This window comes from Leucoraja erinacea, chromosome 20 (genome assembly GCF_028641065.1).
Source record: "Leucoraja erinacea ecotype New England chromosome 20, Leri_hhj_1, whole genome shotgun sequence".
Classification (NCBI taxonomy): domain Eukaryota; kingdom Metazoa; phylum Chordata; class Chondrichthyes; order Rajiformes; family Rajidae; genus Leucoraja; species Leucoraja erinaceus.
The window spans coordinates 20226040-20248621 of record NC_073396.1 but is presented as its reverse complement, the minus strand read 5'-3'; the positions used below and the strand labels follow the sequence as shown (position 1 = coordinate 20248621).

General features: G+C 46.6%; 1 protein-coding gene across 1 annotated transcript in view; it reads left to right on the top strand.

Moving 5' to 3' along the window:
* Positions 1-746: 746 nt before the first annotated feature.
* rhot2 (ras homolog family member T2) overlaps positions 747-22582 on the top strand; it is a 31885-nt gene continuing 10049 nt past the window's right edge. Inside the window, exons 1-13 of the mRNA XM_055651551.1 lie at positions 747-888; positions 2622-2680; positions 4866-4947; positions 9824-9867; positions 10650-10703; positions 14129-14181; positions 15308-15416; positions 16656-16757; positions 18094-18192; positions 19568-19676; positions 20783-20903; positions 21932-22016; positions 22094-22239. Coding sequence (XP_055507526.1) covers positions 852-888; positions 2622-2680; positions 4866-4947; positions 9824-9867; positions 10650-10703; positions 14129-14181; positions 15308-15416; positions 16656-16757; positions 18094-18192; positions 19568-19676; positions 20783-20903; positions 21932-22016; positions 22094-22239 — 1100 coding nt within the window. The 5' untranslated portion in view covers positions 747-851. The remainder of the gene's footprint in view (positions 889-2621; positions 2681-4865; positions 4948-9823; positions 9868-10649; positions 10704-14128; positions 14182-15307; positions 15417-16655; positions 16758-18093; positions 18193-19567; positions 19677-20782; positions 20904-21931; positions 22017-22093; positions 22240-22582) is intronic.

Here is a 22582-nt window from a genome sequence, read left to right as displayed (position 1 = left end):
GTGTTTCCTCCGCAGAGTTACTAATAAAAGACCATGGATTCTAATCACTATGTGTGAGTCTGATCATTCCAACAGTGGTTGAGAATAGTTTAATTTAGCATCATGGTTAGCAGAGACATGGTAGACCAAATGACCTGTTCCAATTCTGTGCTGTTTCATGTTCCCTTAATGTGGAGCCTTCATTGAATTCTCATGGGGCAACAAGACAGGGCAGCAGATAGAGCTGCTGATTCACAGTGGTAGAGACCCGAGTTCGGTCCTGACCATGGATTTTGCATGTTCTCCCTGTGACAGCGTGGGTATCATCTTGGTGCTCCGGTTCCCTCCCACATCCCAAAGATGTGGCGATTTGTAGGTTAATTGTCCCTCTGTAAGTTGCCCCTTGTGTGTTGGCAGTGAATGAGAAAGTGGGATAACATCAAACTCGTGTAAATGGCTGGTGTGGTGTGGATGGGCAGAAGGGCCTGATTCCTTGCTGTATCTCGAAATTAATGGCTATACAACAAAGATTATACACTGACACATTAAAAAAAATGAACCAAGGGCTCTCTGGTCGTTTGAAACAAAATACGATACCCCAGCGGGTCGGACGACACCTGTGGGAAGAGGAACAGTTGATGTTTCTAGTGTGGGGCCCTTTGTCAACCTCTCCGGAAGTTGCCGAGCGCGGCCCTCTGCTCTCGGAAGAACCTGAACCAGTGGCGGAGATCGGCCGGTCCGGACACAGCCGATTGGTGACGGAAGTGGCCGAGCTGCCTTCGGCGGCTCTCCGGAAGTTGCCAACTGGGCCGGCGGTTGATCTCTCGCTCCCGGAGCAGCGCGTCCTGTCGCTCAGTGAAAGCGGCGCCAACATGAAGGGCAACGTGAGGATATTACTGGTGGGAGAACGTGAGTGAGGGAGAGTGGGGGGAGAGAGAAAGGGAATTCTGGCGGAGATAAGTTCAGGGAGAGGCAGAGAGTGAGAAGAAGGGAGTGGAGGGAAGTCTGAGGGAGTGGGAAAGGAGTATTGAAGAAGAACGTGGAGAGGGGACTGAAGAGAGGGAGGGGTGGAGACAGGGAGAGGAGGATATGGGGGAAGACAGGAGAGGAAGCTGAAACTGAGTTAGAGGGGAAGAAGAGGGACTAAGTTTGCAGGAGGGGAGAGTGAGGGGGGTTGAGGAGAAGAAGATGAGTGGGGGGGGGGGCTAAATGGGAAGGAAAGGGGGTTGGGGACTAGGTAGGAGGTGAGGCTAGAGGGGGAGTGGTAAGAAGGGAGGAAAGATTGATGGGGGAAGTATGGAGGGGGGGGGAGGAAGAAAGGAGAGGGAATGAGAAGGATAATTTCAGGATGGCCAGGTACAGGAGGGTAGTGAGAGGGCAGTATGGAATGTGGGGAGAGAGGTAAGAGGGGGGGAGGCGGGTGGCGGTGTCAGCGCAGACTCGGAGGGCCGAAGGGCCTGTTTCCGCGATGTATCTCTAAAACTAAACTAAACTAAAACTAAAAGGTCTCCTCTGACGGTCCAAAGAAAACAATCCAAGTTTATGCAACCTCTCCTTCTAGCTAATAGACTCCAACTCGGGTTACATTCCGTGGAAAAAACTCTTCTGGACTCGATATCAAGTTCAGCAATTCAAAGGAACTTGCCTTCACTGTATCGATATTAGCTATTTCTGCTTCAGGTCAATCTCTGTAATATTGTCAACTTGCTCTGCACTAGCAGGGACTGACCAGAAGGGCACTTCCTACCTACCACTATGCCTTTCTCTGTCTCTGTCTCTTTCTCTCTCTCTCTCTCTCTCTCTCTCTAAGGCTGCTCTCATTAAGTTTACCAGCAGATGACTTGACCAATCATTTATCATCTAGGTGACCCTGACCATGCTCTATCAAATATATTTCCTCTTCTATCCGAGGGGAATCCATGTTTCATGAAAATGGAAACTATTTCAGAAGCACTGGTGTAGATTATCTAGTGGTTGATGTAGATGTGACAGAGATGGAGGAACTGGGAGAATGGAATGGACTCCTTGGGAAAGGCAGGGTTGTACAGAGAATGGAGGGATATGGATGGCATGCAGGCAGAGGAGATTAGGTTAACTTACTGTGGACTGAAGAGCCTGTTCCTGTGCTGTTCTGTTCTATGAGGCAGGATGGAAGGCAGCATAGTTGAGATAGCCGTGGGAGTCTGGCGGTCAGAACTAATGTTGTACCTCAATTGTCTCCTGAGACACGGACAGAGATGGAGGAAGGGAGGAGGCAGAGGTGCACCATGTGAAGGTGTGAGTAAGGTGGGAAATGACAGCTGAAGCAATGAAATGTTTGCGTTCGGTATGACAGCAGAAAGCAATGCCGTTACAATTATCAATGTACTGAAGGAAGGGTTGAAGGAACGGCCCAGAGTAGGACTGAAGCGGCTCCACATATCCCACAATAATGGGTGTATCCTAGGCCGGTCAGTTCTCTCTTAGATACGTCTTTGATTTGGAACAAGTGAGTTGAGTTGGAAGAGAAGTTGTTCAATGTACAGAGTAACAGAGACAGATCCGACTAAACTGAAGTGCTTCTTGTGAAAGGATAAACTGTGCTGACGATAATGCTCCTTCTTTGGTTGGGCAATTAATGCTTTTCTTCTCTGTATCCACAGCTAAAGTTGGCAAAACGTCGCTGATCATGTCCTTGGTCAGCGAGGAGTTTCCTGAGCAGGTGAGTCTGGATGGGAGAGCAGCAAATGCAGCAGGACATTCCCCCTCCCGGAGGGTCTGGAGTAATGTCTGTCTCAGACGGTGGCTGAGCTCTGGTACATCACCCCATACTTCCCATTCCCCACCAGCTTCTCAAAGTTGGGAAGACCTTGGAGGCACCTGTCACTGGATTAAGGTACCATAAGGTGTACCCCAATAAGAGGAGATGTCGTCAGAACATTCAGAGACCATGACTGGATATTGTAGATTACAGGGAACTGCAGATACTGGTTTATATATAAAAAAGACACAAACTACTGGAAGAACTCATTCAGTGAGGCAGCTTGTCTGATTCCCTGTGTTACATAGAATTAAGTCCCCCAGAAATGTCCAGTTGTGAACATGCAATTGCTCATATTGCTGAGTTATTTTCACTCCCTAGTAACCTGGCTGGTGACTGAGTTTATAAGATATTTGCCCGATGTGTGACCCTGTGGATTCTGCACTTATTTATTTTGGCATGCTGGAGTAAAATTGTCGCAGTTTACATGATCTTTTGATTCAGGCTGCACCTCCCTGGGTGTGGAACAGTCTTTCTCCTGTCAATGTGTAAAATGTCCCTTCATGGCTCCTCCCCAGTCTCTCATTCAGTGACTGAAGCAGTGCTGGGCGTGGACGAGAGCTAGCAGCAACACAGTAAAGTGCTGGTGCAGCAAGCTACGAGGCCGGCAAATGCTACATTGGTCCTTCCTGTTCAGAAGTAAGCTGGTTTATCTTGAATTGATCTGTCACCCAGCCCAGTGTAATATCTTCACTGTGGCTCCAAAACAGGGAGGTGTTGATACCTACCTGAGTGTAAGCTGTGATGTATCAGCATTTTCCAACACCTTTTTAAGAGACCAAAGGTCAGTCTCCTGTTGAATCATGCAGTAAGCTTGATCACTGACCTCTTTGAGAGATACAAACAGGATATTTTGTATCCCTTAGTTACAGAACTTTGTGTGCCTCGCAAGATTCCAGCATCTGCCGTTCCTTCTGTCTGTAAACAGAATATGTTGGAAATATTTAGTTGGTCAACACTTAGTTTTGTTTTGGTCAACACTTAGTTTAGTTTTTTTAAAGTTTAGAGATACACGGAGTCCACGCCGAGCATTGATCACTCGTTCATACTATTTCTATGTTATCCCACTTTTGCATCCACTTCCAACACAGTAGGGGCTCATACAGAGGCCAATTAACCTACAAACCCGCACGTCCTTTGAATGTGGGAGGAAACCAGAGCATCCGGAGGAAACCCACGTGGTCACAGGGAGAATGTGCAAACTCCATACAGACAGGACCCAAGGTCAGGATCGAACCCAGATCTACAGAGTGAGAAAAATAAAGATAATATTACAGACCGGTGACCTTTCATCGGACCACGAATAAAATGATGATCTATAAATAGCTGATTTTGATGTTGAACCCTGAGGGTTGCAGATGGGTATAATGCCTAGACTATAATGCATAGATGCTGTTCCTCAAGCTTACATTGAGCTTCGTTGGAATCATGTAGGCCAAAACAGAGGCTCGGAGTGGGGTGGAATGGAGTGAAAATTCAAAGAGCAGGTAGCTGGGAGATTGGATTACTCTTGCAGGCTGGACAAAGTGGTCAACCAACCCCTGCTTGGTTTCCCCAAGGCATATGAGACCTCATCGCACACTAAATGCACACTAAATAGGATTTTTTGTAAGGACTGTTTGAGTCCCTGGATGGTTAGGATGGGAGGTGGTAAAAGGGCAAGATTGCCTTTCCTGCGGTTCTTTGCTTGGGATAATGCCAAGTGGCAGAATGGGTGTTGGCAGAGATGGAGGAATGAACTGGGAAGTCGCAAAGGGAGAGAGAAAGAGAAAATATGTATCATACTAATCTATTGAAGGCGCTGGTACAATGGAAACACTGGGGAGGTAGAATGAAGTCCTCATTTGAAGCAGGGTGGGAGTAGGGAAGAGCCAATAACTGGGAATCTGGCATGTCGGTCACAAATTTCTCCCCTGCCATGGAGATGGAGGAGTGGAGAATTAGAGCTGGACATGGCGAAAGTGAACAAATGCAGTAAACAGTACAAGCACAGAATCAAACGACTGTGGAAAGTGGAGAGACAGAGAGAGAGTGGGTTAGAGGCTGGTTGATTCTCACTGTGACACATTCATGATCCGTTCGTTAGGTGCCGGCACGTGCTGAGGAAATCACCATCCCTGGAGACGTCACGCCAGAGAGGATTCCCACTCACATCATTGACTACTCGGGTAAAGGATCTCTCAGTCATCTCACCCGGGAAATGTATCTCGGTTTTGCTGCCTTCCCTGCTGCATTTATTATTTAAGTATTAGCATTGTTCTCTCTGCCTCTTAAGATGAAAGGTTTAAGCTCCAGTTTGGAGATTGAAGTGCAATTACAATTACTTTGGATTTTGGTCCAGTTTACTTTGAATAACAGATAATTTATTGTTGCTGTTGTTGTGTTTAATGTGCTTGTGAAGTGACGGCACGTAAGAATGTCTTTGTTTGGTGCATATCTCGTGCCTATATGTTCATAACTTCTTGGAGCAGAATGATACCATTCGGCCCAACAAGTCTACTCCACCATTCAATACGATACGATAGAACTTTATGTGTCCCAGGAGGGAAATTGATCTGCCAACAATCATAAAAACACAAAATACATGAAATTAAAGTGACAAGTGGAAAGGATTGGGGATGCGCAAAGATTGGGGGGGGGGGGGGGGTTTGGGGGTGGGGTGGGAGGAGAGTCAGTCTCAATCTACCCCATGACAGAAGGGGGAGGAGTTGGATAGTTTGATAGCCACAGGGAAGAAGGACCACGTCCCATGAATCCAACTCCGCCCGCAGGACGGAGCCAGTCTTCCTGATGAGTTTGTTGATCCTATTGGCGTCTGCGGCCTTCGCCCTGCTGCCCCAGCACACGGCAGCAAAGAAGATGACACTGGCTACCACTGATTGGTAGATCATCTGCAGCATCTTACTGCAGATGTTGAAGGAGCGGAGCCTTCTCAAAAAGTACAGCTGGCTCTGTACCTTCTTGTATAGGGCCTCAGCATTAGTGGACCAGACCTATTTACTGTCCAAGTACATTCCAAGGTATTTACTCCCTGATAAACGACACATTCACACCATTGATGGAGACAGGGAGCAGGGATGTTCCTCTCCTCCTAAAGTCCAACACTAACTCCTTTGTCTTGTCGGTGTTGAGCTGCAGGTGATTCAGCCCACAACACTCAACAAAGTAATTGACTCCACCTCTGTATTCAGCTTCCCTCCCCCTCACTGATGTAGCCCACAATTGCAGAATCATCTGAAAACATCTGCAGGTGGCAGGAGACCGAGTTATTTCTGAAGTCCGAGGTGTAGATGGTGAACAGGAAGGGAGAGAGGACCACCGTCCGTGTTGCTCACTGCCATGTCCGAGACACCGTTCTGTAGCCTGACATATTGTGGTCGTCCAGTCATGAAGTTGGTGATCCAGGACACCAATGGGACATCCACCCGCATCTTCGTCAGTTTGCTCTCTAGCTGTGCAGGCCAGATGGTGTTAAGAGCACTGGTGAAGTCAAAAAACATGACTCTCACAATGCTTCCTGGCTGATCTATCTTTCCCTCAACCCCATTCTCCTACCTTCTCCCCATAACCCCTGACACCCATAATAATCAAGAATATGTCAATCCCGGCCTTAAAAATACCCAATGACTAGGCCTCCATAGCCGGCGGTGGCAATGAACTCCACAGATTCACCACTCTCTGACAAAAGAAATTCCTCCTCTCCTTTTATTCTGAGGCTATGCCCTCTGCTCCTAGACTCTCCCATGACAAATAATGGTCTAGGCTGACTCTAGGGAACAGCACTGAATGAGCACTCTGCTGTCAGAGACAGTGTCTTTGCATGAGATGTTGAGCAGAGTCTGCGCCTGCTTTTACAGGTGGACAGTAAAGATCCCTCACAGAGGATTTTGCAGACGAGGAGATGAGTTTCTCATGGTGATTTGAACAATATTTATCCTTTAACTAACATTGAAATGGCTGATCTGCTCATCATCACCTGTGGCTGCTTGTCGTGTATAGATTAGTTGTCATGTTCTCCCGCTGTGCAACCGATTGCAGCTCACTGGAAGCCTCGGCAAGTCGCCAGTCTGGTGTGTGACATCAGACTGCTCCAGGATGTGCACTCTTTTAAACTGACGTTTGAAGCACCCTGACCTCAGCCTCAGCAGAAATTGGCCAAATTGGCACAAGCTGAGGCCTGTGTGGATCATGGGGAGAGAACAACAGTCAGATCTGTTACCTGACTGAGAACGCTGAGTGGTGTTTGCGTGTTAAAAGATTTGGAGCTATTCATGTAAAACTGAGATTGGAGGAACTTTGTTTGAAAGATGCAGCATGGTTACTGAGTCCATGCCGACTATCGATCACCCGTCAACACTAGTTCTATGTTATCCCACTTTGTCATCCACTCCCTACACGTTAGAAGCGATTATATTACAAAGTCACAAACGAGCATACCAAATTTATTAAACTTAATAGAGGAATTTGGGTCTTTTTCTGGATATAGAATAAACTGGAACAAAAGCGAAATCATGACATTAAAACCTCAAGAACCTACACACTTACTGAAGTTCCCCTTTAAAATCGCAACAGAAAAATTTAAATATTTGGGTATTCAGATTACTAGAAAATATAAAGCATTATTCAATGCTAATTTCATACCTTTATTAAATAAACTTAATACACGGATTAAATTTTGGAAAACACTTCCCTTATCATTATTAGGTAGAATAAATGCAATAAAAATGATCTTCTTACCACAATTACTATACCTATTTCAGTCTATACCGGTATATATACCAAAATATTTTTTTAAAAAATTAGACTCTAACATTACAAATTATATTTGGGACTATAAATCACATAGAATCACAAAAAAACACTTATGTAACCAAAAGAGGTCGGGGGACTTTCACTTCCGAATTTTATGTATTATTACTGGGCAGTGCATATTAAGAATATGATTTATTGGTTGGATGTTCTACACAACAGACAGAATGGATAAAAATGGAGAAGGAGGATTGTCATCCTTGTAATATAGGAACGATCCTCTTTTCCCCCAAAAAACTGAATAACACAATATATAAGAAGAACCCAATTATATATGGTACAATAAGAATTTGGAAACAAATAAAATTATCTTTAAAATTAAGAAATCTATCACTGTTAATGCCAATTGCGAATAACCCTTTATTTAAACCATCTCTTATTGATAAGACATATAACCAATGGGAAAGTCTCGGAATTAGAAGGATCAGGGATATGTACGAAACAGGAAACCTACTATCATTCCAACAACTACAATTAAAATTTAAATTGAAAAACAACCAATATTTTAAATATCTTCAGATTTGCGACTTTGTGAAAAAATATATACAAGGATATCAAAAAGTAACTCCTGACTTATTGGAAGAAGCAATGAATATTGAAGCTGACTCACAAAAATTAATATCCTATTTATATAATAGTATTCTAAATATAGACCTACCATCGACAGAGGTACTTAGAGAAGAGTGGGAACGGGAATTAATGATAAAAATTACGAAGGTTAAATGGGAAAAATACCTGATATATATTCACAAATGTTCAATTAATGTAAGACATAATCTAATACAATTTAAAATTGTACATAGATTATATTATTCAAAAACAAGATTGAACAAATTTTATCCAAATATATCCGCCACTTGTGATAAATGTCTAGCCCAAAAGGCAACTATAACACACTCCTTAGTTTCCTGCATAAAACTTTATAGATTTTGGAATGATATTTTTGAAATACTTACAAAATTATTCAAGACAAGAATGGAACCTAATACTGAAATGATTATATTTGGTGTAATGGAAGATGGGAATAAATTGAACACATCTCAAAATCTATTCCTTAATTATGGTTTAATAATAGCAAAAAAATTAATACTTAAATTTTGGAAGGGTACATCAATACCAACGCTTACAATGTGGATTGCAAGTATGTTGGACACCGCTCATCTTGAGGAAATGCGATTCCTCCTAATGGATAAATCAGACCAATTCATAACGAGTTGGTCTCCATTCGTCGTTTTTTTGGAATCATATGGTGCAACACAATTGTAAAAAATAACTGTTTCAGGACTGGACGAGGGTTGGTCAAGACTATAAATAATGATCTCCTTTTCTTTTCACTATTTTCTCTCTCAACTTTCTTCATTTACTCGTTTTCTTTCTTCACACACTATATATTTCACATTTTTCTATCCTTTACTATCTAACCTCTTTTTCTTATTCTCATCTTTTTTCAATGTAACAAAAAAAAAAGAAGTTGTACATAAAATGTATTATGAAAATATATATTAGGCACTTTGGTGCCATATGACTGTGCTTACTTCTAATAAAAAAAAAAATAAAAAAAAAAAAAAAAAAAAAAAGAAGCGATTTACAGAGGCCAATTAATCTACAATCCTGCATGGCTTTGGGATGTATCAGGAAATCAGAGCACCCGGAGGAATCCCACACGGTTGCAGAATGAACGTGCAAACTCCACACAGACAGCGCCCAAGCTCGGGATCTAACCCGGTTACTGGCACTATGTGCCGCCCTGCTACTCTACCAAGTGTTACAGAGACTGGTGAATCTTGGAATTCCCTGCATCAGAGGTTTGTGGAGGTTGGAGTATTTAAAGAGCAAGTTAATACATTTTTGAAAGCAGGGAATTGTGTGTTAAAGAGAACTAGTATAGAAGATGAAGCCTCGGGTAGATCAGCCACGGTCACATTGAATGTCAGGGCAGCCTTGAGGGACCGATTGGCCTTCATTGGAGACACACCCACGGACTTCAATGGAGACCCTCGGCCGATCTTTAATCGGACTCTACTGGACTTTATCTTGCACTAAACATTATTCCCTTTATCATGTACACTGTGGGTGGCTCAATTATAATCATGTATAATAATATATACGTGACAATAAACTAAACTATACTACTCTCATTTATATGTTCTTGTGTAGCCCAGTGTTGTTCATGGTGCAGCCTAGATTTGAGCAGTGTTGGTGTAAGTGAGTAACAGTGTGTTCATTTGTTTGCAGCATCGGAGCAGACAGAGGATGAGCTGCAGGATGAGATTAACCGGGTAAGGCGTTCCTGGTCAGGGGCAGAGCCACATATTGAGCCCTGCTCAATTCTTTAGAAGCGCACATGTATTGAGGCAAAGGGGTGAATTGTGTTTTGGCTGAACGCCAGTGAATAGAGGACCTTTTGCTGTTCCCCACTGCTATGGTTACCTCTGATAGGCGGTGAATGATGGCCTGTTAATTCACATCAGTTCCCCAGCCTCTGTTGACGTTGATGAAGTCCTTTGTGCCTCCGCCAACCAACACCCACAAAGACGGGGCTCTTGAAGGAGGCCACTGTGTGAGGTTCAGGGCTGTAGGCCCAGAGACCCTGATCAGCCAACAAGTTCAAACCGGGATTGGATACCCTCAGATACTCAAAGATTAATTGCATGGGAAAGTAAAAAACAAACTAGTGGAAGAACTCAGCAGGTCAGGCAGCATTTGTGGAAGAAAATGGGAGTCGACATTTTGGGTCGGGACATTACTTTATTCGAGGTTACTGGATCCTGGGGAAATTTGTGTTCTGAGGACCCTGGTTAGGCTGGGTCTATTTATCCCAGAACCTAGGAGGCTAAGAGGTGACTTTATAGAGATTTATAAAATAATGAGAAGCATAGAGCATTCCCCAGAACCTCAGAGTATATCCTCCTGTCAGAGTCTCTAGGCTTTATTTACACACCCAACTTGACCAACTCCAACCTCCATAATGGAGCTGTCACACTCCATGGGCCTTGTCCCCTGGGTAAAGCTTTTACTGTTGATCCTCGTCGGATAACGTTTTCATCCTCTCTTTTTTCAGGCAAATGTGGTCTGTGTTGTGTATGATGTAAACCAGGAGAGCACCATTGAGAAGGTACCGTACCACCTTGTATCCTGCATTGGTTCTCTAGAAACTCTCTTGTGGCCCTTTTAAAATCATAGTTGAATATGTCTCCACTACCCTATCAGGCAATGCAGTCTAACTGATAAGGACTTACTGTGGGTCTATTGGAAAAGTAAATAATTCCTTATTTGCTGCAGTCTGGGCAAGAGTCTCTACTCGCAGGGTCACAGCTTGCCCTACCCTCACAGCTGCACCTCCTGATCTGAGAGCCTACGTGTGTGCAGACTTGTACGTTTGTTTGGAGTTACACAGCTATCCGCTACTGCTTCCTTGGTGCACTTGTGTCTGTTTACCTCAGGGGTGGGAAAGTTGTCAAACATTTCGTACCTAAGAGACCACGGAGTTGCACCTGAATACTTGAGATAAATGCTTTGTTTGCCGACTCGATTGTGTGGATATGTATTTAGTTTTTAATTTTAAAATCCTTGTACAGACAGCCTGTGAGCAGAGATTTGGGTTGATCCTTTGCAGTGGCCTATTTTACACTGTAACTCAAACCTCTGGCACTGGTCAGCTCTGTATCGATTTCTCTTACTGGGTCATATCCAGAAATGTCTACGTAAACCGGGATCCTGGAGAGGATTACTTTGGCAGTGAGGAGGTTCAACTCAACCAGTTTCTTGCAGAGCCTTTGTATTTTAACTTCATTGCTCTAACCTCGAGGTGATGCAAGGCTTTGTCCACAGGATGGAGCAGCTGTGCTGTCTTCAACCCCTCCCTCTCACTGGTGTCCTGATGTTTGTAAACTGCTCGATACACTCTTTATGCTCTGCCTTGGTTATGCTTGCATGAGCAGACTATTGGAACAGGAGTTTTGTTTTACCAGAACATACCGTCCCTGGAGATAATTCTATCCACAAAATACATTGGATTCACTTGCACTCGTGTTTCCCACCTGTTATAAGGTTTATGTGCAGTGCTCGTGTTTCTGAGAGGGGCCGTAAGTTAGAATCTTGTTCTAGGGAGCTGAGATAGTGTTTGGGTTAATGTTCCGATGTGACACCAGGGGTCTTTCGCTAGACTTTAGAAGGGTGGTACAGTAGCGTAGTGGGATAGCCCCTGCTTCACAGCACCAGAGACCCACGTTTGATCCTGAATACGGGTTCTGTCTGCAGAGTTTGTACGTTCTCCCTGTGACCACGTGGGTTGTCTCCAGTTTCCTCCCACACTCGAAAGATGTGTAGGTTTGCAGGTTAATTGGTTTTGGTAAAATTGCCCCCAGTGTGTAGAATGTGACATAGAAACATAGAAAATAGGCGCAGGAGTAGGCCATTCGGCCCTTCGAGCCTGCACCGCCATTCAATATGATCAAGCCTGATCATCCAACTCAGTATCCTGTTCCTGCCTTCTCTCCATACCCTCTGATCCCTTTAGCCACAAGGGCCACACCTAACTCCCTCTTAAATATAGCCAATGAACTGGCCTCAACTACCTTCTGTGGCAGAGAATTCCAGTGGGATAACATAGAACTAGTCTACGGGTGATCAATGGTTGGTGCGGACACAGTGGGCCGAAGGGCCTGCTTTCATTCGGTATCTAAACTAAACCAAATGGGTGGGGATTTAATTAAAGCTTACAAACTGATGGCAGAGTTTGACAGATGGATGCAAGGAGGGTGATCTCTAGAACAAGCAATCACAATCTGAGGATACAGGGCAAGATATGTAGGACTGAGATGAAGAGAAATGTCTTCACTCAGAAATTGTGAACCTGTGGGCTATGGAGGCCCGGGTCACTGAATACATTCAAGAATAGAAGTACATACATTTCCAAATGCAATCTGTATCAGGGGATATGGGGAGAGGGCAGGAATCTAAATATCAGAGATAGAATGACGAATTATGATTGTGTTGAGCATAATGAAGGGATGAATGGCCTACTTGTGTACATAGTTTCTACGATGAACCCTGTCTGTCCACTCAGGTGGACATGAAAGATAATGTGGCCCTGCTTGGAGGGAAAGCAAGTTCCAACCGGTGCCCTGGTCCCTGTGCCAATGTTAGTTTGTTTGGTAGGAGTCATTGTGTAATACAGCACGGAAACTGGGCAAACTCACCCACGCCAAACCAAGAAGCCCATCTAAGCTAATCCAACTGGCCTGTGTCCCTTTCAACCTTACCTGTCCAAGTACCTGTCCAGTGCTTTCAACATTGTTATTCCTCGTGCCTCAACGATTTTCTCCTGCAGTTCTGTCCATATCTGCACCATCCTTTATGTGAAAATGTTGCCCCTTTGGAGCCTTTCAAATCTTTTGCCTCTCACCTTAAACCTGTGCTCTCAGGTTTTTGATTCCCATTCCCTGGGGAAAAAGTGCGAGCATTCACCTTATTTATTCCCTTCATGATTTTATCCACCTGTGTAAAATCACCCCTCAGCCGCCTACAGAGAGAGAATAAGGTCATTGCCTGCTCAACCTCTCCCTATAACCTCAGGCCTTTGAAACCTGGGAATATTCTCATGAATCTTCATTGCATTTTTTCCAGCGTAATGATGTCATTTCTTTAGCAGGTGACCAGAGCTGTACACAATATTCCGTGTGGCTTCACCACTGTCTTGTACAACTGCAGCACCTTGTCTTAACTCGTATGCTCACTATCCTGGCTAATGAAGGCCAGTGTGCCAAATGCCACCTTCAACCCGCTGTCTACCAGTGCCACTGCTTTCAGGGAGCTGAGCACATACTCCTCAGTCTCTCTGCTCTACAACACTCCTCTGGGTCCTACCATTCACTGTGAAAACCTTACCCTGGTTTGACTTCCCAAAATGCCACAACTCGCATTTACCTGAATTAAACGCCATTTGCCATTCCTCGGCCAACTTACCCAGCTGATCAAGATCCCACTGTAATTTTTAACAACCTACCTCACTGCCTGCAATACCTCCTCTAAGTTAGTAAGTTCATCATCTGGTCACTGTGCTGTGTGTGGGGAAAATACTTGCATTTCTCTAGCACCTCTCACATCCTTTTCTGGACATTCAAAGTACTTCACTGCAAATGATGCACAGTTGTTTTCAAGCATAGTTGCTATTGTGGGGTAGGAAACCGAGTCATACAGCATGGAAACAGGCCCTTCGGCCCAACTTGCCCGTCTTCATAAATACGTAGAAACTCATTCACACGCAGCAAGCATGAGTGAAGTAACAACAGGTGGCATTCTCACTGATGTGGAGGCTGGGGTTCCATGACGGACTGTGCTGCTGTTCCCCATTACAGTGCCCTGCAATCCCGTTCAACCTCCTGAGCCGTCACAGGAATCAGTTCCAGTACCCCCCAGTGACATGTTTTTAATTGAAGAAATCGAGTCATTTGACTGCTGGCGAGAGAAGTAAACAGACAATCGCACTTTGATCTTTGGTGAAGAGTCTTAAACCATTTTATTGTTGCCGTTTTCCAGATCCAGAGTAAATGGATTCCTTTGGTCAATGGCGGCTGTGAAAGAGAGAACAGGTAGGTCCCGGTTGAAGTATGGGCAGCTTCTATCCACGCTGCCCGCTGCTCCACATCTTGTGATTACAGGAGCAGCGGGAAATATGCTGTGTCGTCTAGATCAGGTGTTCCCAACCCTTTTCGTCCCGTTTACCGCTGGGAACTTTAATAGCATGTAACAATTTATTTTTTCTCAGACTGACTGTGTTTGGTTCTGGTATGTCTGTTAATCAGATACCGGTGTAACAGTCTGAAGAAGGGTTTCGGCCCGAAACGTCGCCTATTTTCTTCGCTCCATAGATGCTGCTGCACCTGCTGAGTTTCTCCAGCAATTTTGTGTACCTTCGATCTTCCAGCATCTGCAGTTCCTTCTTGAACACCGGTGTAACAGAAGTCAGTCTGAGAAAAAAATATGTACAAATCCAAAATCAATGAATTTACCCCCTGGGTAGGTGAAGTTTTGCCCCCGGGAGTAAATTTACCCTAGGTTAGGAACCTTTAATCAAGATGTTTCCCTATCCCCTCTCCCCCACATCTTTCTTTCTCTTCCTTATAGCCCAAACATTTGACCTAGCTTATAATCTCCTTCCAAATATCTTTGTAAATTGTTGTTTACGTTGATGATATTGCATCCAAAATGCTCAGAGTTATAGAGGCAGACGGTACAGAAACAGCACCTTCTGCCCAACTTGTCCGTGCCAACCACGATGCCCATCTGATAGTCTCATTTGTCCGCCCTTGGTCCATATTTCTCTAAACCTTACCTATCCATGTATCTGGCCAAATGTATGTTAAATGTTGTTATTGTACTTTTTTTAACTACCTCCTCTGGCAGTTTGTTCCATATATACAGCACCCTCGAAGAAAAAGTTTAATAGTGATCTTTTAAATGTCTAAGTATTTTAAATCACCTTACACCTTTGTCCTCTGGTTATTGATTCCCCTACTCTGGGTAAAATTCCTCTCATGATATTACACACCTCTATAAAATTACCCCCCCCAGCATCCTGCGATCTAAGTCCTCGTTTGTCCAATCTCGCCCTATTAGCTCAGGTTCACAGTATTGAAATGCTTCTGCCCAATTTATTTGCTGTGGTCATTATGTATTTATTTATTTTTGCTGTTTCCCCACGTCCCTTTCTCCTAGGATCCCAGTGATCCTGGTGGGTAACAAATCTGACCTGCAGGAAACCAGCTCCATGGAAATGATCCTTCCCATCATGAACCAGTTCACTGAAATCGAGACGTGTGTAGAGGTGAGACAAAGCTTCTATGCCCGTTTTAAGATATGGGGATCTCTGGCAAGGCTGCTACATATCGCGTTGTCCTGAGAAGATTTTGAGTGGTTGCATGGCCATTGAGAGAGAGTAGACTTGTATTGCCCAGAGCTGATTGCTTCCACACCAGAGTATCAGTGGTCTGGTTAGACTTTTGCTGAGAGCTTTCTGGGCTACAGGTGGTTCACCAGTGAGCTTAATTCTGAGCTTGCCTCAAGAATCAACTAGACCCCAGGAGAAGGGGAGAAATGTCTTCCAGTAATAGTCACAAAGTGCTGGAGTAACTCAGCAGCTCTGAAGAAAAAGGATGAGTGACATTTTGGGTCGGAACCTTTCTTCAGGCATCAATGGCTTTTATGACTTCCAGTAACTAGTTCCATCACGAAGGGATAGATTGTGGCTTCACATCTACAATTCCCTATTTGTTGATTTGGAAATACCCAGGTGGAAAATGAGGTGTTCTTCCTCCAGTTTGTGTGGGCCCTCACCCTGGCAATGGAGAAGATCAAGGATGGGCAGGTTGGTGTGGGAATTTGGAGGGGACGTAACTTGGAGCTTGGATCGGCTGCTGTGCACAGAGTGAAGATGCTGTGCAAATCAGTCTGGTTTGTGCTTGGTCTAATCACAGTATAGCAGGCCACATTGGCAGCACCGAATGCAGTGGGCAAGGTTAGAAGAGGTGCACGTGAATCTTTGCCTCACCTGGAAGGGCTGCTTAGGTTCCTGGATGATGGTGAGAGGGGGTGTAAGAACATTGAAGCTTTCACAGAATCTGGGGAAAACAATGGCCTTTCTGCCCATCTATTCCATCCTCTCCCCACTATGTATACCACTGTCTGCCTCTATCCTCCCCTCTCCACCACTGCTTGCTTCAACTCATCTTCGTTTATTTTAGAGATACAGTGGGGAAACAGGCCCTGTGGCCCACCGAGTCCGCGCCGACCAGTGATCCCCATACACCAGCACTATCCTACACACCAGGGACAATTTTACAATTTTCCCAAAGCCAATTAACCTGCAAACCTGCACGTCTTTGGAATGTAAGAGGAGCATCCAGAGAAACCTACGCAGGTCATGAGGAGCACGTGCAAACTCCATACAAACAGCACCCGTAGTTAGGATCAAACCCAGGTCTCTGGCGCTGTAAGGCAGCAACTCTACAGCTGTGCCACCGTGCTGCATTACCATCGCTCAGCTTGTTCTGCTTTGTATTGGCAGTGCTCAGCTAAGAACCTGAAGAATATTTCCGAGCTGTTCTTCTACGCACAGAAGGCTGTGTTGCACCCGACGGCTCCACTGTACAGCCCGGAGGAGAAACAGGTAAGGGATTGTTGATTTTGGCACTGTGCCCTCAGGCTGAACCTATGCCCTCTCACTGGGTACTGCTTCAACATTCAGCCTTTTTTGGTCTTTCAGAGGAAATGCAACCCAATAATACTAAATAGAAACAAGTAACTTCCAACAGTGAAACACTGGAGGATACCTTTTTAGCTTTACCAGAGGCACCAGTCCAGTTAAATTTTATAAATATATTCTCTCATGAATGTTAATGTTTTAAGGTCATGATGAACACCCTCCCAGGCACAACCAGGAGAATGTAATGAGCAGGAGGATATTGTAAGCGGAACCTCTCCATGTCAGCATTCACATCGCAACACCCTGATCCATTCTTCCATCACCACCAACCGCATCGACCGTGGAACAGCAGGAGATGCAACACCCATCCTTCCACCTCTCACCATCCGGGACTCAATAGACAATTGGTGCAGGAGTAGGCCATTTGGCCCTTCGAGCCAGCACCGCCATTCAATGTGATCATGGCTGATCATCCCCAATCAGTACCCCGTTCCTGCCTTCTCCCCATATCCCCTGACTGAGGCAGAGAATTCCACAGACTCACCACTCTCTGTGAGAAAAAGTGTTTCCTCGTCTCCGTTCTAAATTCCTCACTCCTTATTCTTAAACTGTGGCTCCTGGTTCTGGACTCCCCCAACATCAGGAACATGTTTCCTGCCTCTAGTGTGTCCAAGCCCTTAATAATCTTATATGTTTCAATGAGGTTACCTCTCATCCTTCTAAACTCCAGAGTGTACAAGCCCAGCTGCTCCATTCTCTCAGCATATGACAGTCCACAAGACAGACTTAAACACTCCCTCCGGATGAAGCAGCGATTCTTACCCTGCTTCCTATCTGGTGCCCTGCATTCAGCGCTCAGTGTGGGCTTCTGTACATTTGCTCAGACTTTCCACTTCTGCAGAGTTTGATTTCCCCGCCTGATGCTGTCCTCCCTCTCCCTTCAGCACTCATGAACCCAGAGTAGACCCCCTGACTAGATGGCAATGGTAGAGAGAGCAGCCAGACCAGCAGGTCATGTACATTCTTCATGTATGTCTAGTAGGTTGTGTTTACCCCATTTGATGATGATGATATTTTATTGTCACATGTACCATTGTACAGTGAAATTCTATGTTTTGCATACAATCAAGAGAGATTGCTTGCAGTTGGTGAGTGCAGGCCTTTGTTGCGAGTTTTCTTCATTAAGCCAAGTGTGGGTTTAATTTGCTGTTCTTCAGTGCCTTAACTGCTTTCTGCCTGAGCTTGTGTTTCTGGGATCGTGCCTGATTGTCCCTGGCTGATGAACTGATGTATATTGTAGTTGAAGCCTCTGTGCGTTCAAGCCCTGACCCGGATCTTCAACATCTCCGACCAGGACAATGACGGAATCCTTAATGACGTGGAGATGAACTTCTTTCAGGTAATTATTTCCCGCTTGGGGTATAGGTTTCTGTGGTATCGGTTTATCATTGTCGCCTGTTCCAAGATATAGTGAAAAGCTCTGTTTGCATGCTGTCCAATTAAATCATATCTTTCCGGTAATGGGGTGACCAGAACTGCACGCAATACTCCAAATGCGGCCGAACCAAAGTCCTATAGAGATGCATCATGACTTCCTGACTCTTGCACCTAATTCTCCTAACAATGAAGGCAAGCATACCATGCGCCTTATTTCCTCCCTCTATGTTAAACTCGACCACTTAGGTTTTTCTGCAAGATGTAATAATTTTGCCATGAACCGAGTTCCCACACTGCAGCAGATGCCTGTAAACCCACAGCAACCGGCAAACCAATCTCACCTGTCTCCTGAACACTCGCTCGTACGTATGGGCCGAACGCAAGTTGAGCGTTCATAACCTGTGAACTCCCGTGTTTTTTTCAACCCTTCTCCGTCCACCACTCCAGTCTGGTGCAAAGGTTTCATCCTCCCTCACCAACTCAACGTGAAAGTCCCTCTCCAAGCTCTAGGTTCTGCTATTTCTCCTTTACCTCGGCAAATGGGCAGGAGGGGATGAGAATTCCTTATTTTCAAAAGCAGGTTGTGGGTTGGAACACAGTGTCTGAAAGGGTGGGAGAGTCATCTGTGGAAATTGGATAGCGGGGGGTTTGTATGAATTGGGAGAGCTTAAACCAGAATGGGGGTTATCTCCTATGGAGGAGGAACTAGTGTGGAATACCCATAGTAGAACCAAAGAACTGCAGATGCCGGTTTACAAAATAAGACACAAAGTGCTGGAGTAACTCAGTGGGTCAGGCTGGAGAACATGGATAGGTGAGGTCTCAGATCAAGATGCTTCTTTGGTCTGATCTAAAGTCTGAAGTTTTCATCAGTCTGAAGAAGGGATTTTTCTTTACAGAGAGGGTGGTGGGTGCCTGGAATGTGCTGCCGGGGCTGGTGGTGGAGGCAGATACGATAGTGGCATTGAAGAGACTTTTGGATAGGGCACATGGATATTCAGGGAACGGAGAGATGTGGATAATATGCAGGCAGAGGAGCGTTTGTCTTGGCATCATGTTCAGCACGGACATGGTGGGCCGAAGGGGTTGCTCTTGTGTTGTACTGTTCTGTCACGCTGAATTCCTCCAGCACTTGATTCCAGCATCTGCAGTTGCCGGTGTCTCTCTTGGATCAGGGTGTGTGTGGATCCAGCTGCTGTCAGGCAGACACGGCGGGTAGAAACCAGCTCCCCAGCCTGAGACAATCTCACCATTAGAGAGTATGTGCATCAGCGGCATGTCGACAGCCAGTGTTCACACCTCACTCTCTTCTCCCCAATGCTTTATTTTTCATTCAGAAATACTGTTTCAGGAATCCGCTCTCAGCACAAGCTTTAGAAGATGTTAAAACTGTCGTCTGGAAAAACACGACTGATGGAATCCGTGACGATGGACTGACTTTAAATGGTGAGCGAATTCACAGTAAAACCTAGAATGGCCGAACAGCCATCCCGGGCATTCAATCTTTCCAGGGTGGAACGTTACGCTCTGGGCCACGGTGGTGTGTCCAGTGCCAGTCTCGGTTGCCGGGGGGGTCACTGTGCAGGGCGGGGTCTGGTTCGTCGGGGGCGGGGTCTGGTCATCGGGCGGGGTCTCTGTCATCGGGCGGGGTCTGGTCATCGGGCGGGGTCTCTGTCATCGGGCGGGGTCTGGTCATCGGGCGGGGTCTGGTCATCGGGGGGGTCTGGTCATCGGGCGGGGTCTCTGTCATCGGGCGGGGTCTCTGTCATCGGGCGGGGTCTGGTCATCGGGCGGGGTCTCTGTGCAGGGCGGGGTCTGGTCATCGGGCGGGGTCTCTGTCATCGGGCGGGGTCTGGTCGGGCGGGGTTGTCGGGCGGGGTCTGGACATCGGGCGGGGGCGGGGTCTGGTCATCGGGCGGGGTCTCTGTCATCGGGCGGGGTCTTCATCGGGGGGGGTGGTCAGGGCGGGGGTCATCGGGCGGGGTCTCTGTCATCGGGCGGGGTCTCTGTCATCGGGCGGGGTCTCTGTCATCGGGGGCGGGGTCTGGTCATCGGGCGGGGTCTCTGTCATCGGGCGGGGTCTGGTTCGTCGGGCGGATTCACTGTGCAGGGCGGGGTCTGGTTTGTCGGGCGGGGTCTAGACATCGGTCAGGGTCTGGTCATCGGGCGGGGTCTCTGTCATCGGGCGGGGTCTGATCATCGGTCGCCGGTCTGGGTCATCGGGCGGGGTCTGGTCATCGGGGGGGTCTGGTTGTCGGGCGGGGCTTCGGTCGCCGGTCTGGGGTCATCGGAGGGGTCTGGTCGTCGGGCGGGGTCTGGTCGTCGGGCGGGGTCTGGTCGTCGGGCGGGGTCTGGTCGTCGGGCGGGGTCTGGTCATCGGGCGAGGTCTCTGTCGTCGGGAGGGGCTTCAGTCACCGGTCTGGGTCATCGGGCGAGGTCTCTGTCGTCGGGAGGGGCTTCAGTCACCGGGCGGGGTCTCAGTTGCCGGGAGCGGTCGCCGTGGTGGATGCAAGCTGAACTCTGAACTCTGTGGCTAAAATTCCCTGTGCCAGGTTTCCTGTTCTTGAACACGTTGTTCGTCCAGAGAGGTAGGCACGAGACCACCTGGACTGTCCTTCGCAAGTTTGGCTATGACGATAACCTGGAGATGACCGATGACTATCTCCATCCACCGTAAGTACCACGATGGCAGCTGAGAGAGAGGGGGGTGGGGGAGCGTTTGAGGCGAGTAGGATGGGTTTGGTGGGGTGGGGGAGCGTTTGAAGGGGTTCAGGAGGGTTTGAGGGAGTGTGTCTGGGGGAGGGATTGAGGGGAGTGGGGTTGAGGTTGTGGGGAAGTCCTATGGCCAGGAACAGTTTATTGCCTAGGAGTTGCGTGTTTCAAGCTGACATATCTAATTTCACCAACCTTTGCCATACATAACTTCAATCAAGTCATATTCAAGTACACTCAGAAGGGCAAAGGAGAAGATACAGATTACAGACTATAGTTCTTCGCGTTGTAGTGCATCAGTTCCAGAGATATTTTCTACTGCCCGATGATCCCCATCGTTTGCGTATATGTATGAACAGCTGTGTAGGAAAGAACTGCAGATGCTGGTTTAAATCGGAGGTAGACACAAAATGCTGGAGTAACTCAACGGGACAGGCAGCATCTCTGGAGAGAAGGAATTGGTGACGTTTCAGGTCGAGACCCTTCTTCAGACAGATTTGTAGGAACAGCTGGATTGAAGCCGTTTTGTGATCGGTCCCAGTGATACATTTTTAAACTTTACTTTAGACTATAGAGATACATTGTGGAAACGGGCCTCTCAGTCCACCAAGTCTGCACCGACCAGTGATCACCCCGTACACTAGCGCAATTGTATACACTTGGGACAATTTACAGAAGCCAATTAACTTACATTCCTGCACGTTTTTGGCTTTTGGGAGGAAACGGGAGTACTCAGAGAAAACCCACGTGGTCACAGGGAGAGCAAACAACTCTGTGTAGACAGCACCCCATAGTCAGGATCGAACCCGTGTTTCTAGCGCTGTGAGGCAGCAACTCCACCGCTGCACTACTGTGCGACCCGAGTGCATCAAATGCAAACTGCTTTCCTCTGCCCCTCCCTGGTCGTCTGATGGCCTTCCGACAGGCCTACGCCAGGGTTGTGGACATTACGGTGACTTTTATGTCACCAGCTCACTGTTTCCTTGCAGGCTGCGAGTTCTTTACCACTGCACAACTGAGCTGAACCAGCGCACCTACCTGTTTCTCCAGCGTGTCTTCGAGAAGTACGATGCAGTAAGTAGCTTGCCGGGGAGGGGAGGGGTTGCAACGCCACGGATGTTTCCTGTCTCACTCATGTTTTCTGTGACCAGGATAACGACGGCGTCCTCTCTCCCATTGAGCTGAAGAACTTGTTCAGCGTGTTCCCGTACTTCCCCTGGGGTCCGGAGGCCTTTAACACGGTGTGCACGGACGAGAGGGGCTGGGTCACTCTCCACGGCTACCTCTGCCACTGGACGTAAGTCTTCCTCTGGAACTGCCTGCATTTGGCCACTGACTGGTGTTAGAGCTCGGGTAAAACCCATGAGACTAACTACTTGAGGACAACTAACTTGTGCAAAAGCCGAGCCAAGCCAAAGTTGTGAGAAGAGGGAGTGGTGGGCATAGATAGGGTAGACAGTCAGAACCTTTCTCGCGGGGTGGAAATGTCCAACACTAGAGGGCACAGCTATAAGGTGAGAGGGGGGAAATATAATGAGAGATGTGCAGGGCAAGTCTTGGATGGTGGGGGCCTGGAACGCTAGGGGTGGTGGTGGAGGCAGATACGATAGTGGTGTTTTAAGAAGCTTTTAGATAAGCAC